Source organism: Cervus elaphus, chromosome 16 (assembly GCF_910594005.1).
Source record: "Cervus elaphus chromosome 16, mCerEla1.1, whole genome shotgun sequence".
NCBI classification, from domain to species: Eukaryota; Metazoa; Chordata; class Mammalia; order Artiodactyla; family Cervidae; genus Cervus; species Cervus elaphus.
Genome location: NC_057830.1, coordinates 45,728,399 through 45,740,709, shown reverse-complemented (window position 1 = coordinate 45,740,709; position 12,311 = coordinate 45,728,399). Strand labels below are relative to the sequence as shown.

The following is a 12,311-nucleotide window of genomic DNA, read 5'->3' as shown; positions in this document are numbered from 1 at the left end:
ATGTATATATGTTTAGTCACTAAGTCGTCTCTGAGTCTTTTCGACCCCATGGACTGTAGCCTGTCAGGCTCCTCTGTCCATTGGATTTCCAGGTAAAAATACCAGAGTGGGTTTGCCATTTCCTTCTCCAGGGGATCTTCCTGGGCCAGGGATCGAATCTGTGTCCTCTTCATCAGCAGATAGGTTCTTTACCACTGAGCCACCTCGGAAACCCATATATGTATATATACTAGCTTTCTCTCTGGTTTTGATATTTTTGCTTCTAATTGAGAAAAAGTATTTGGGGAGAAAGATGAAAAATATGACAATGAAAGCTAAAATGTATAAAGCATTTTAATCTATACATATTAATTTTCATATGCCTTACCCAATTTAATCAGGAAGTGTAGGGACTTCTGCTTTATTGATTACACCAAAGCCTTTGACTGTGTAGATCACAACAAACTGTGGACAATTCTTCAAGAGATGGGAATACCAGACCACCTGACCTGCCTCCTAAGAAATCTGTATGTAGGTCAAGAAGCAACAGTTAGAACTGGACATAGAACAACAGACTGGTTCCAAATTGGGTAAGGAGTACATCAAGGCTGTTTATTGTCACCCTATTTATTTAACTTACATGCAGAGTGCATCATGCAAAATGCCGAGTTGGATGAAGCACAATCTGGAATCAAGATTGCTGGGAGAAATATCAATAACTTCAGATACACAGATGACACCACCCTTATGGCAGAAATTGAAGAGGAATTGAAGAGACTCTTGATGAAAGTGAAAGAGGAGAGTGAAAAACTGGTTTAAAACACAACATTAAAAAAAAAATAATATCATGGTATCCAGTCCTGTCACTTCATGGCAAATAGATGGGGAAACAATGGAAATAGTGACAGATTTTATTTTCTTAGGCTCTAAAATCACTGCAAATGGTGACTTCAGCCATGAAATTAAAGGACACTTGCTCCTTGAAAGAAAAGCTATGGCTAACCTGGACAGCATATTAAAAAGCAGAGATATTACTTTGCAAACAAAGGTCTGTCTAGTCAAGGCTATATTTATTCCAGTAGTCATGTGTGGATGTGAGAGTTGGACTATAAAGAAAGCTGAGCACCAAAGGACTGATGCTTTCAAACTGTGGTGTTGGAGAAGACTCTTGAGAGTCCCTTGGACTGTGAGGAGATCCAACCAGTCCATCCTAAAGGAAATCAGTCCTGCATATTCATTGGAAGGATTGATGCTGAAGACAAAACTCCGATACTTTGGCCACCTGATGCGAAGAAGTGACTCATTGGAAAAAACCCTGATGCTGGGAAAGATTGAAGGCAGGAAGAGAAGGGAAACAACAGAAGATGAGATGGCTGGATGGCATCACTGACTCGATGGACATGAGTTTGAGCAAGCTTCAGGAGTTGGTAATGGACAGGGAAGCCTGGCATGCTGCAGTACTTGGGGTTGCAAAGAGTCGGACACAACTGAGCAACTGAACTAAACTGAACTGTAGGGACTTTGCTGACAATCCAGTGGTTAAGACTTTGCCTTCCAGTGCAGAGTAGTCCAATGCATGGGGTGTGGGCTCAGTCACTGGTCAGGGAGTTAAGATCCCGCGTGCCTCGAGGCCAAAAAACCAAAACATGCAAGGGAAGCAATATTGTAACAAATTCAGTGACTGTACTTTTTCTCTAATTCTACATTTGTTCTGGAGAACACAGGTTAGTAAAATTAAGCTTCCTTGGTTTTTGAAGGATGACATTAGTGTAATTCTCTTCCTCTAGTAGTACAGATGTAGATCAGTAGGAAATGCACACTTTGCCCAAATCTTAAACTATCAAACTTCCTTCCCTACATAAAATTGCCTGATATTAATATTGTAAATTTCACATACAGTAGCGCAATGTTCTCACAAAAAACATGAGAATTTTTTTTTTTTTTTACTATGATTGCCCTTTTATTTACATCCTTGCATTTCACCCTGTGGCAATATCCCCCTCTCTGCCTCAACTTCTCCGTTTGGATGTTCCTATAACAAGTTCATTGGAGTTTGGTTCCTGTAAGTCTTACTGTGGTCACACAAGAACCTGTTTGATTGGTAGCATTAAACCAGAAGCATGCTTTGTGGTTGGACAGAACAAGGGACCTGGGAACCCTGCGCCGTTTTGTTTCCTTGCTTTGATGGTGTCATCACAGCCTCCCAGGAGATCTGAGGTCCTACCAGCCACTGTCCTGACGCTGGAACTCAGTCCAGAAACAGCTGTCCAAAGCTAATTTATCTCCTAATGCTATGGCACTGTTAATTTATAAATTACACTGGTAATTTGAGCTATTATTAATTTCAGATGGTGTAGGGCAAGCCTAATTAAAATATGACACCAATTGCCACACATATGTACCAAGGATCACCATTTAAAATTAATGGGAATATCAAGTGTGACACTAGTGTCCGCGATGCTCTGCACAGTAATTACAGCATCTAGCGGGGAAGATCTGACAAATGTAGGCTCACGGTGGGTACAAATAAACAACGACAATGTAAATGGAAGCACAAGCTCTTCATTTAAGCCTCTCCTCCACGTTTCCTCCACCCTTCATCAGTTCAAGGTTAGTGCTCTTTCCCCTAAAGATGCTTAGGGAGCAGTGAGACAATTAAGGCCACTGCGCTTACTGGTGGGGACCATGTGTCTCTATGGGCTAATGTTGACTGTCTTCTCAGATTCTGGACTTTGGGGCCCTGCTTGCTACTTTCAGCATGTTCTTGACTCTTCCTGTGAATTGATTGACTCTTGCTTGCCTGCTGTGACAGATGCTATCTGCAGGTAGTACAGGCAGGGGAGCTCCTGTCCGTGTATACTACAGCTTCCATAGGCAGAAAGACAGCTGGGGGAAGCTCAGGTTGGACTAGGTCTGGATGATGACAGACTTATCAAGACCCAGGAGTGCTGGCCACTTTGGGCAGGCAGTGGTCCTTCTGTGTACGAGAGCTATTGTCTTCTGTGTCATTGTCATCACCCCTACTATTACCGTTATAAAAATGGTGATCTTAGCAACGTCACAGAACAAATATAAGCATTGTTTACATGTTGTTATTGTTGTTCAGGCACCCAGTCGTGTCTGACTTTTTGCGACCCCATGGACTGCAGCGTGCCAGGCCTCCCCGTCCATCACCAACTCCCGGAGTTTGCCCAAGTTCATGTCAATTGCATCGGTGATGCCATCCAGCCATCTCATCCTCTGATGCCCTCTTCTCCTTATTTACATACCACACACATAATTCTTTGTATGACATCAGTTTCTTTTAATTGTCATATTTATTTTCTGCATCACAGATACAGGCAGCATTATGGAGAGGTTTTATGCCCTGGGGGAAGGACTGTGCCTCTTCCCTTCCCCTCAGAATGGGCCCCCCACACTGTGTTAACAGAGCCCTGATCCTCTGAGTCTGGACCTCCAGGCAAATCATAGGGTAACTGTATAGTGCTTTCAAAGAGGGTTTGAAAAGCCACAAGTGTGTAGTGCTTTCAAAGTGGGCTTCAAAGCACTTTCTTGTAATCGGTTTATCATTTGTTCCTCCAGACATCGCGGTGTGCTCTGTGGTGACCTAGAGGGGTGGAATGGGGGTCCCTATCTCAGACCCAGAGCCTGACTGCTTGGTGAGATTCGGGGAGGGTGAACATTGACATTATTCATCACTTATTGAGGACCAGTAATTCTCCAGACTCTGTGCTTGGTCCAGGTAGGAGCACAAACATTGTACCTGGTCCACTGGGGAACCGAGGACAAGCTAGTGATGTAAGAGGTAGAAGGGAGGCAGGCAGGAGAGCTGGAGTCCATCCTGAGAATCTGGACTGAGCCTAAGCACGATGCTCTGCAGACACAACCACTCCACACTTGGTTTGCTAAGTTTGTGCCGTTGTTGTTTTTCTTCCTATTTCCTCACCCCTTCTCCTGCAGCTGTGGGCTTTGTGAGTGAAGACGAATATTTGGAAATCCAGGGCATCACCCGGGAGCAGTCGGGGGACTACGAGTGCAGTGCCTCCAATGACGTGGCAGCCCCAGTGGTGCGGAGAGTCAAGGGTGAACTGTAAGTGGTCTCAGGCACCCCCACCCAGCACCTTCAGGAGGTGCTGCCCTCCTGGCCAAAGAGAGAGCTGGACCACACTGTCAGCCCTGACACGGGGCGGGAAATGGTGCAGCCTCGCTGGCCATTTTCTGCTTTCAAGAGCAACGATTCTAAGCTCTTAAAGAAAATAAATGGGAGCTGAAAATAATTTTATATAATCCAAAACTTGACTTAGAGTCCCTAAAAGATCATTACATCGCATCCAATGCATAATTTATACAAGCTTGTCTTTGAATCCCAATTTTTACTCATAATGTCACCAAGCTTCTCATTCTCTGGACAGTCATCTCCTTAATAGGGAGCAAAAATGAAAAGCATATGTATGGAAGAAGTGTTATAATTTATGTTTATATATACTTATGTTATCTCATCCTCTTCTAATTATGTTGATGGACATGGTATACATTCACAATTGAATTATAAATAGATAAACATACACATATCTGATGTGAGAGGGTATATCTCATACCTGATTTTTGCTAATAGAGGTACTGAACCCCAAAAGCTGGAGGCCACTTCTCTGGACCCCTCCTCTTCCTTCACCATCCAAATTCTCTCTGACATCGATGCTGCTCAATGTCCCCGCTCCCTCATGCATTCTCTCTAGGTTCCTCATTAGGTACCCTGACTCGGGTCTCTAGGACATTCGGAAAGTTTTCCCAGATGTGCTACTTTCAGATGCTCTTAGGACAGAATAGAACCCAAGAGTTAAACCAGCAGACAAGAAGAGTTTCTCCTTCCAAACTTGGGTGGGGTTGGACATAGAGGAAGAATACCTTGGTTTGATATTTACTCCTTCACTTTAATATGTTGGTTTCTGTTACAATTTGAGCCTAATTAACACAAAGCACTTGACGAATCAAGGAAACAGGTGAAGCAATCATGCCATTTTTGTACCCTACCACAATTTCCTTTTAAAGTGACATAACCTAAAGAGTAAGGAGATGTAAGAGAAGGGGAAAACCTATGTAGAGAAATAAGAGAAATCTATTTGTGAATCAGCACATGAAGTTTATAGCCTGAGGTGGTCAGATGCGGGTCCAGGATTTGGCTTCAAAGTGCTAAACCAAAGATAGGAAACATCATTTGGTTTGAGGTTCATGTCCATAAGATAAAAGTGAATTTGTTGCTTCAGAGAAGCACTGCTTTTTTCTGGTGCTGAGACTTGAAAAATAATTTCACTTTAAGGTCCCTAGAAATAGAGCACAACAAGCATCACTTGCAACGGTCATGCAATGGTTGGCTGTGGCTCTTTTTCATAATGCATTTCAGTGCAACTGTCGGCATTGACAAGGGTGGTTTGGCAAAGACTTGGAGTGAAAGCAGGCTGAATACTTAGGTAAAGTTGTTCTGGCTGGATTCAAGCGTCCAGGGTAGAACACCTCCAAGAATGACGGATCTGTATATCCCCCAGGCAATTCTCTGTGACTATTATTTCTTGCAACTGAGTTTTTGATGGGAATTGAATAGTTCAAGCTTATATACTCTGGCAAAAACCTGGTGTGCAGAAAACCTATAGGGCTAGATTAAAGGTACTGTCAAGCCATGGGGCATATGGTGGATGGGGTTGGCTATATCGTAGGAAAGTGGAAAAGTTTAAACAGGAAATAGGCCTCAATGCCTGCTCATTCCACTGGTGTCCAGAGGGAAGCAGAGACAGTGCATGCAAGCCTTTCCTTGGTGATACAGGATGGCTTCCTTCTCCAGCACTTCGTGGAGACCAGAATTAGAGTGGGGCCTGGAAAACAGATCGAGGGAGGCATTTGAGATGCTGTTGAATGTCCTCTCTTTGTAGATCCTCCATACATTTCAGAAGCTAAGGGGACCGGCATGCCTGTGGGACAGAAGGGGACCCTGCAGTGTGAAGCCTCCGCGGTTCCCTCGGCAGAATTCCAGTGGTACAAGGATGACAAAAGGTAAGACTCCCTCCCCCTCTCCCTCCCCCAAAAAGAAGGAAGCTCTTCCAGGTCCCTGGTTCCACACAGACGCAAATGGATTCCTGCAAAGTCCTCTCTTGAATGCCTCCTGCCTGTGAAGGAGAAACAGTACCCAGACCAGTCTCTTCTTGATGTGAATGAACTTCAGCTGTGTTTGTAATGCCGCCATGCAGAACTATCACTCGCCAGTCAAGGAGCCTAAGAAAAACTATTTCTTTAGGAAAATGGGCTGTCAAAGGAAAGACCACCAGGAGCCCTGGAAAGCCTGTGAATTTTTTATAGGCCTGGGAAATAATGTGTTCTGCCCGCAGCTATTTTTAACGCATTCTCAGGCTTGCATGAAGGCATCAGGAGTGCTCCTGGTGCTGAGTTAGCTGTGGCCGAGGACTGTGGTTCCATTGCAGACACACTCAGTGGTGCAGGAACGTGTCCGTGACCCGACTTGGCCTCGCTGTGAGTAGAGCCTGTACTCTCGTGGCAGGAGAAAAGACAAGGGCCTCCCCGTCCCCTCCTATTGTCGCAGCCGCCGTCCGGATGTTTGCCCTGATTCACTGAAGTTTGTCACCGCGAGGAGTTATCACATGGCGCGTTAGCAAAGGGTTCAGCAGCTCTGAAAGCCAGGCAATTACTGCCATCAAAGAGCTATTTTAAGGTGGATGATCAGCAATTGATGGGCAAGAGCTGTCCACGGTCAGAACACAACTTGGTGAGAACAGGGAGGGGGCAATGCAGAGTCCTGAGGTGTATGTGGGGTGTAGCTGGGGGAAGGAGTCGGAGAGCCTGAGAAGCTGAGGAAAAAGCAAAAAAAAAGGGCAACTTTGGGAAGGAGAGAGGGTGAGCAGCTCCAGGCCAAGACACAGATTGAGAGCAACCCAGCTGCTGCCCACAGGAGTCAACATCCCCAGCGCCTGAAGTCCTTTACTTAAGAGGCCAGTGTTCAAGGCAATGCTTGGTGCAATAGCCAAGATGTGGAAGCAACCTGTGTGCCCACTGACAGATGAATGAATAAAGAAGATACAGTGTGTATATACAATGGAATATTACTCAGTCATAAAACAGAATGAAATAATGCCGTTTACAGCAACTTGGATAGACCTGGAGATTATCATAGTGAGTGAGGTGAAACAAAAAGACAAATACCATATACCATCACTTATATATGGAATCTAAAATATGGCAAATGAACTTATTTACAAGATAGAAACAAACTCATAGACATAGAAATCAAACGTGCTTACCACAGCGGGCAGGGAGGTAGAGAGATACATTAGGAGTTTGGGATTCACAGATACACACTACTGTTATATATATATATATATAAAACAGATAATCAACAAGGGCTGCTGTATAATAGTACAGGGGACTATATTCAACATTTGAATAACCTATAAGGGGAGAGAATCTGCAAAAGAATACACACACACACACACACACATATATATATATATGAATGTATAACTAACTCACTTTGCAGTACACTTGAAGTTAACGTGACACTGTAAATCAACTATTCTTCAATAAAATACAAAGTTAGGGATTTCCCTGGTGGTCCAGTGGTTAGGACTCTGCTTCCCTTGCAGGGCATGCAGAGTTGACCCCTAGTCTGGGAATTAAGATCCCATATGCCACACAGGGCAGCCAAGAATTTTTTAAATTAATTTTTTAAAAAAAGGCCAGTCAGCACCAAGAGCCCCTCTAGTCTCTGCATTATCCTCTGAACTTTGTTTACAACCAAATCACTTAGTCAGAGGCTTATAATCCTTCCAAGTGAGAAGCAGTACTTTTTTGTTCTGAAGCACCAATTCTGGCAGCAACTTGGGTGCACTGTATTCATCTAGCCCATTTTGTAGATGCGTGCACTGAGAAAGAATGAGTAAAAGCAGACTCAGAAAGAGATTAGAAGAAACAACTGGCTTTTCTCCTTTTGCCCAAGAGTTCATAATCAAGCAGAAAGGAATAGTATTTTCCCAATAAATAAATGTGGGTTTCTTTCTTCAAAATCCTGCTTGCTTTCTCCATCTATTTTATCTTTTCTTTTATACTAAGAAGAAAACTGAAACATGAAAGTCCAATATCAGAAAACATAGCAAAAAGCCAAAAATCTGTTGAGCTCCAGGGTAAATTCCTGAACTTTCAGTGGGTTAGATCTTCAAGGAAGTTAATCAGCTACATCCTGTCTTTCTAATCTTTGATGGGATGAAAAATGCAAGCTAAATGTGGAGGAAACAAAATCTTAAAAGATGTGGAGGAAAGATTAGCCCTCAGGCAGAAGTGGCCAATGGTGGGCACACAGAGGGCGAGCTCAGCTCTGCACGGCCACTGTGCCCCAGGGACGGGGCTGCGGGCTTCACCCAGGACGACAGAGCCCGACTGGCAGCATCTCCGTGGGCAGGGGGCTTTCAGAGCCCTGGGCTCAGGCGGCTGTGAGTCCTCTGTCTGAGCCCTTCTCGAGGCAGCTCCTTTTCTCTCCTTTCGTTCATTCCACTCAGTTTTTCTATTGGTTCTTCATTTATTTATCCGCCCCCCCCCCCCCGCCATGTTCTCCCATTGAATGGAGGTGTCTGTCCTCCGGGCACCAGGCTCTTGAAGAGCATCTCTGCTCTGAAGTCTTGTCACTGCCTGTCCTTCCTGGACCACTGGCAGGTCACTCCTCCAGGGAGGTCTCCCAGGGAAGATGGCCCCCACTAGGGGGAAGGCCAGCTCTAACCTAACTGACATTCCTGGGGAGATGAGTAGATTTCTGAGACCAATCAAAGGAGTCCTTGTGATGAGGACAGGCGGTTTTCTCAGAATTTAGGGTAGCAGTCTCTCTTGACTGCGTTCTAGCCACTCAGCGCCCACCACCACCATATGTGCCATGGATCTAAAGGGAGAGGAAAGGGAACCCTGTCCTTAATAAGGACCACTCATCTGTAGGGACTCGAGTTGTTGAAAAGCATGAAGAAGCTGAAGCCTGGTAGTGATACTGAACTGGCCTCTGTACCCCGGCACCGAATTGAATCTCAGAGGCAGAGTTTTCGGTGAAGAAGAAGAGAATAGCTTTACTGCTTTGGCAGGAAAGGGGGACCACAGTGGGTTCATGCCCTCAAAACTTTGTGTCCCGACTTGGAGGGGATAATGGGGAGTTTTATAGTAATGGTTCAGAGAGGAGGGTGGGGTCAGCTATTGGACATTCTTCTGATTGGCTGATGGTGAGATAATCAGGGGTCAGCGTCATTAACCTTTTGTACTTGTGGGCAGTTTATAGTTAACTTTTCCCACATGGTGGTGGTTTCAACATCTGCTATACAACTCAAAGATAATATATGTATCCCTTAAAAGAGAGAGGAGGGCATGGCAACCCACTCCAGTATTCTTGCCTGGAGAATCCCGAGGCCAGAGGAGCCTGGCAGGCTACAGTTCATGGGGTCATGGAGTTGGACACAACTGAAGCAACTTAGCACGCATTGTATCCTTTATCAGCCTCCCCAGTGGCCTTGAAGGGGAACCAAGACCCTGTCCCAAGGCTGTTCCATTGCTTCTTGGCTGCTTCTCCCCATCTGGCATGCCCTCCCTTCCCTAATTAGCAAGTGTTTGAACCCGCCCTTTGCAACTCAGGGAAGGTCTAGGAGGCTGAATGAAACCTATTTCCTACAAACTAGAAAACTGGGGATACAGAAAAGCTTTATGCACCAGAGCTCCACAGGGTCCTGCTCGGTATCAGCACACCTGTCTCAGCACAGCTGTCTCAGTTTCAGACACCTCCATTCTCCCATTGCACGGAGGCGTCTGTCCTCTGTGGCATGGGGTAGTGTGTGACCACACACAGCCTCACCCCAGAAGCTGCAAAATGCTGCCGAATACCACTGGCCGCCCTGCTCTGCTTTTAGCTAAAGACATTTCAGAGCTGTCAGCAGAGCCTGCTTTCTGGGCAAGTGTCTCTCCCCACTGCAGAGCTGAAATCTAATTCACAGCTTGGTCCCCTTGTGACGACTTCCTCCCCAGCCCAGGGATGGCGTCAGAATGGCAAGAGGGATCAATAAGCTTGAGGAACTCAGAGAAGCCTCCGGCAGGTGGGCTGCAGAGCCTCCTACGGACAGCATCCCCTGCAGGACAGCAACAGAACAAGCCGGAGATAGAACAGTGGCTTCTGGCTGCACAGCCAGACACCTCATTCCTTTCGGACTGTGCTCACATTATAACCAAGTACGTGGACCCGGGCTGGTTCGCCGTCCCTCGCGTGGGAGAGAGAAAAGCCCCCAGATGAACATCTACAGGATGGAAAGCAATACATGTTTCCCCAGCCCTGCTCTGACTTCCCTGGAGACAGACGCTGGGTTGCGACAGAGGCCCGAATCCTGCTCTTCTCATCACAGCGGTCACACGTCTTGGCGATGGAGAGAACCGTCCATTCGTCCTGCAGAGTGGACACTTCAGATAGTGATACAGCAGCTGATGTCGCTGCCAAAGCTGTCCTGTGGCCCAGGGACAGGAAGGAGTTTGCAGTGTCTCACTCCACAGAAATATATTATTTTGCATAACATTTTATGGTTTACAAAGCATTTTCTCATCATTATCCTGCTGGGCTTTATTTTCTATTTCTGCCCGGAATATTGTCTTTCTCGATTGGATGACTCCAGTACCAGCCATTTGCCTCAGTTTCTGCCCTGCGAACCCATTCCAACATGTGTCCACCTTGACATATTGTCCTGTCCACATGTCCTGTTCCAGCCATACCCTACACAGGCAGCTGAGCTTTGGCGATCAATCCCTGAGATCCTCCATTTAGAAGGATGGTTGTCCCCACTGGTGGTTATCTTTCCTGTAGCATAGACAGCCTCTGGGCAAGGAAGACAAATTATTTCAGGGAAACGAACAGTTTGGCTTAAAGCCTGTTCTCCGAAATAGGATATCCCAGCAGTTTTTACAGAGAAGAGCGCTGGTCTCATGATTTCCATGCAGACATGCAGGTTCAATAGGAATTGCTCCTAACAGCCTCCAAAGGAGAATGTGGCCCCACCAACCACCGAAGCAGTTTTTCCTTTCCCTCTCTGTCTGCCCTGTAATAGTGTCCGCACTTCTAACAAGTGTACCTGGCTGTCCTCCCCACCTCTCTCCCTGGCTTTCATCAGTGGCCCCCAGCTATTGTTCTGAGCCCTTGAGACACGTTGAACTCCAAGTCTGGGTAAGACAGCCAGGGAGGTGGTCCTGGCCACCTGAGGCCACACTCTCGGGCTTCTGTAATCCCTCCCAGGATGAGATGCTCTAATCCAATGGACAGATCGCCCCTCCCAGGCCCATCAGGGTCCCCTAGTGTAAAAACAGCCCCTGATTCTTTTATCCTGATCACGGCCAAAGATAAATTACTATCTGTAAAATGTCTCAAGTCCTTAAGGGACAGTTTTACTACCAGGTGCATGAAAAGCTTTGCTCTTTCAAACCCATCGGCTTTTTCTCCTGTTTGAAGACTAGGTTCTTCATTTTCATGGTTGCCATCATCATCTTCATCAATAACATCAATTCTCCAGCACCTACTGCTCGGATCCTGTGGGGCTGAATGGCACACAGGTGGCGCATTGTATTTGTTGAAGGCACCTGCCTTCAGAGAACTTCAATAACTGCATAGAGAGATGAAGATCTGCATTGTGCCAAGCATGTCTCCAGGCACACACAGAGATAAAACAGAGAAATGTAACTACGGGCATCATGGTGATGAACTTGTTGTGTAGTTGAGTGGAAAGAAAAGGGGGGATTATAGTGATGCCAGAAAGGGGGAAGAGGGAAGATCACTAATTCCAGAGTGTTTCTTCTTCCTTGTAAGGAAAAATACTTATAACCATCCCCTTTTTCCTCTCTTTTTGGTCTCTTGTTTGTCTCAGGCTGGTTGAAGGAAAGAAGGGGGTCAAAGTGGAAAACAGACCTTTCCTCTCAAAACTCATCTTCTTCAACGTCTCTGAACATGACTATGGGAACTGCACGTGTGTGACCTCCAACAAGCTGGGTCACACCAATGCCAGCATCACACTGTTCGGTGAGACGGAGCCCCAAGCTAGACAGCAAGGAGCACAGTGGGGGGGGGGGGACGGGGAGTAGGGAAAGATGGGGGGCAAGGAAGAGAGTCAGGAGTAGTTAGGCAGGGGTGGGAGAGAAGGACAGGGATGAGGAGGGAGGGGGAGAGAGCGAAACAGCATGGGTGTGAAAGTGAACACCGGGTTTCATTCTGTACTAGAAGTCCTGACACTGCAGGAAAGGGTTTGGGGGATACTGAAGTGACATTGAACTTTCCC

At 46.0% G+C, this 12,311-nt stretch overlaps 1 protein-coding gene across 1 annotated transcript in view; it reads left to right on the top strand.

The window, feature by feature from the left end:
* The window catches only part of LOC122710060 (neurotrimin-like), a 47,745-nt gene that overhangs the window by 20,273 nt on the left and 15,161 nt on the right, over positions 1-12,311 (top strand). Inside the window, exons 2-4 of the mRNA XM_043927503.1 lie at positions 3,940-4,062; positions 5,904-6,024; positions 11,904-12,055. Of these exons, the coding sequence (XP_043783438.1) occupies positions 3,940-4,062; positions 5,904-6,024; positions 11,904-12,055 (396 nt within the window). The remainder of the gene's footprint in view (positions 1-3,939; positions 4,063-5,903; positions 6,025-11,903; positions 12,056-12,311) is intronic.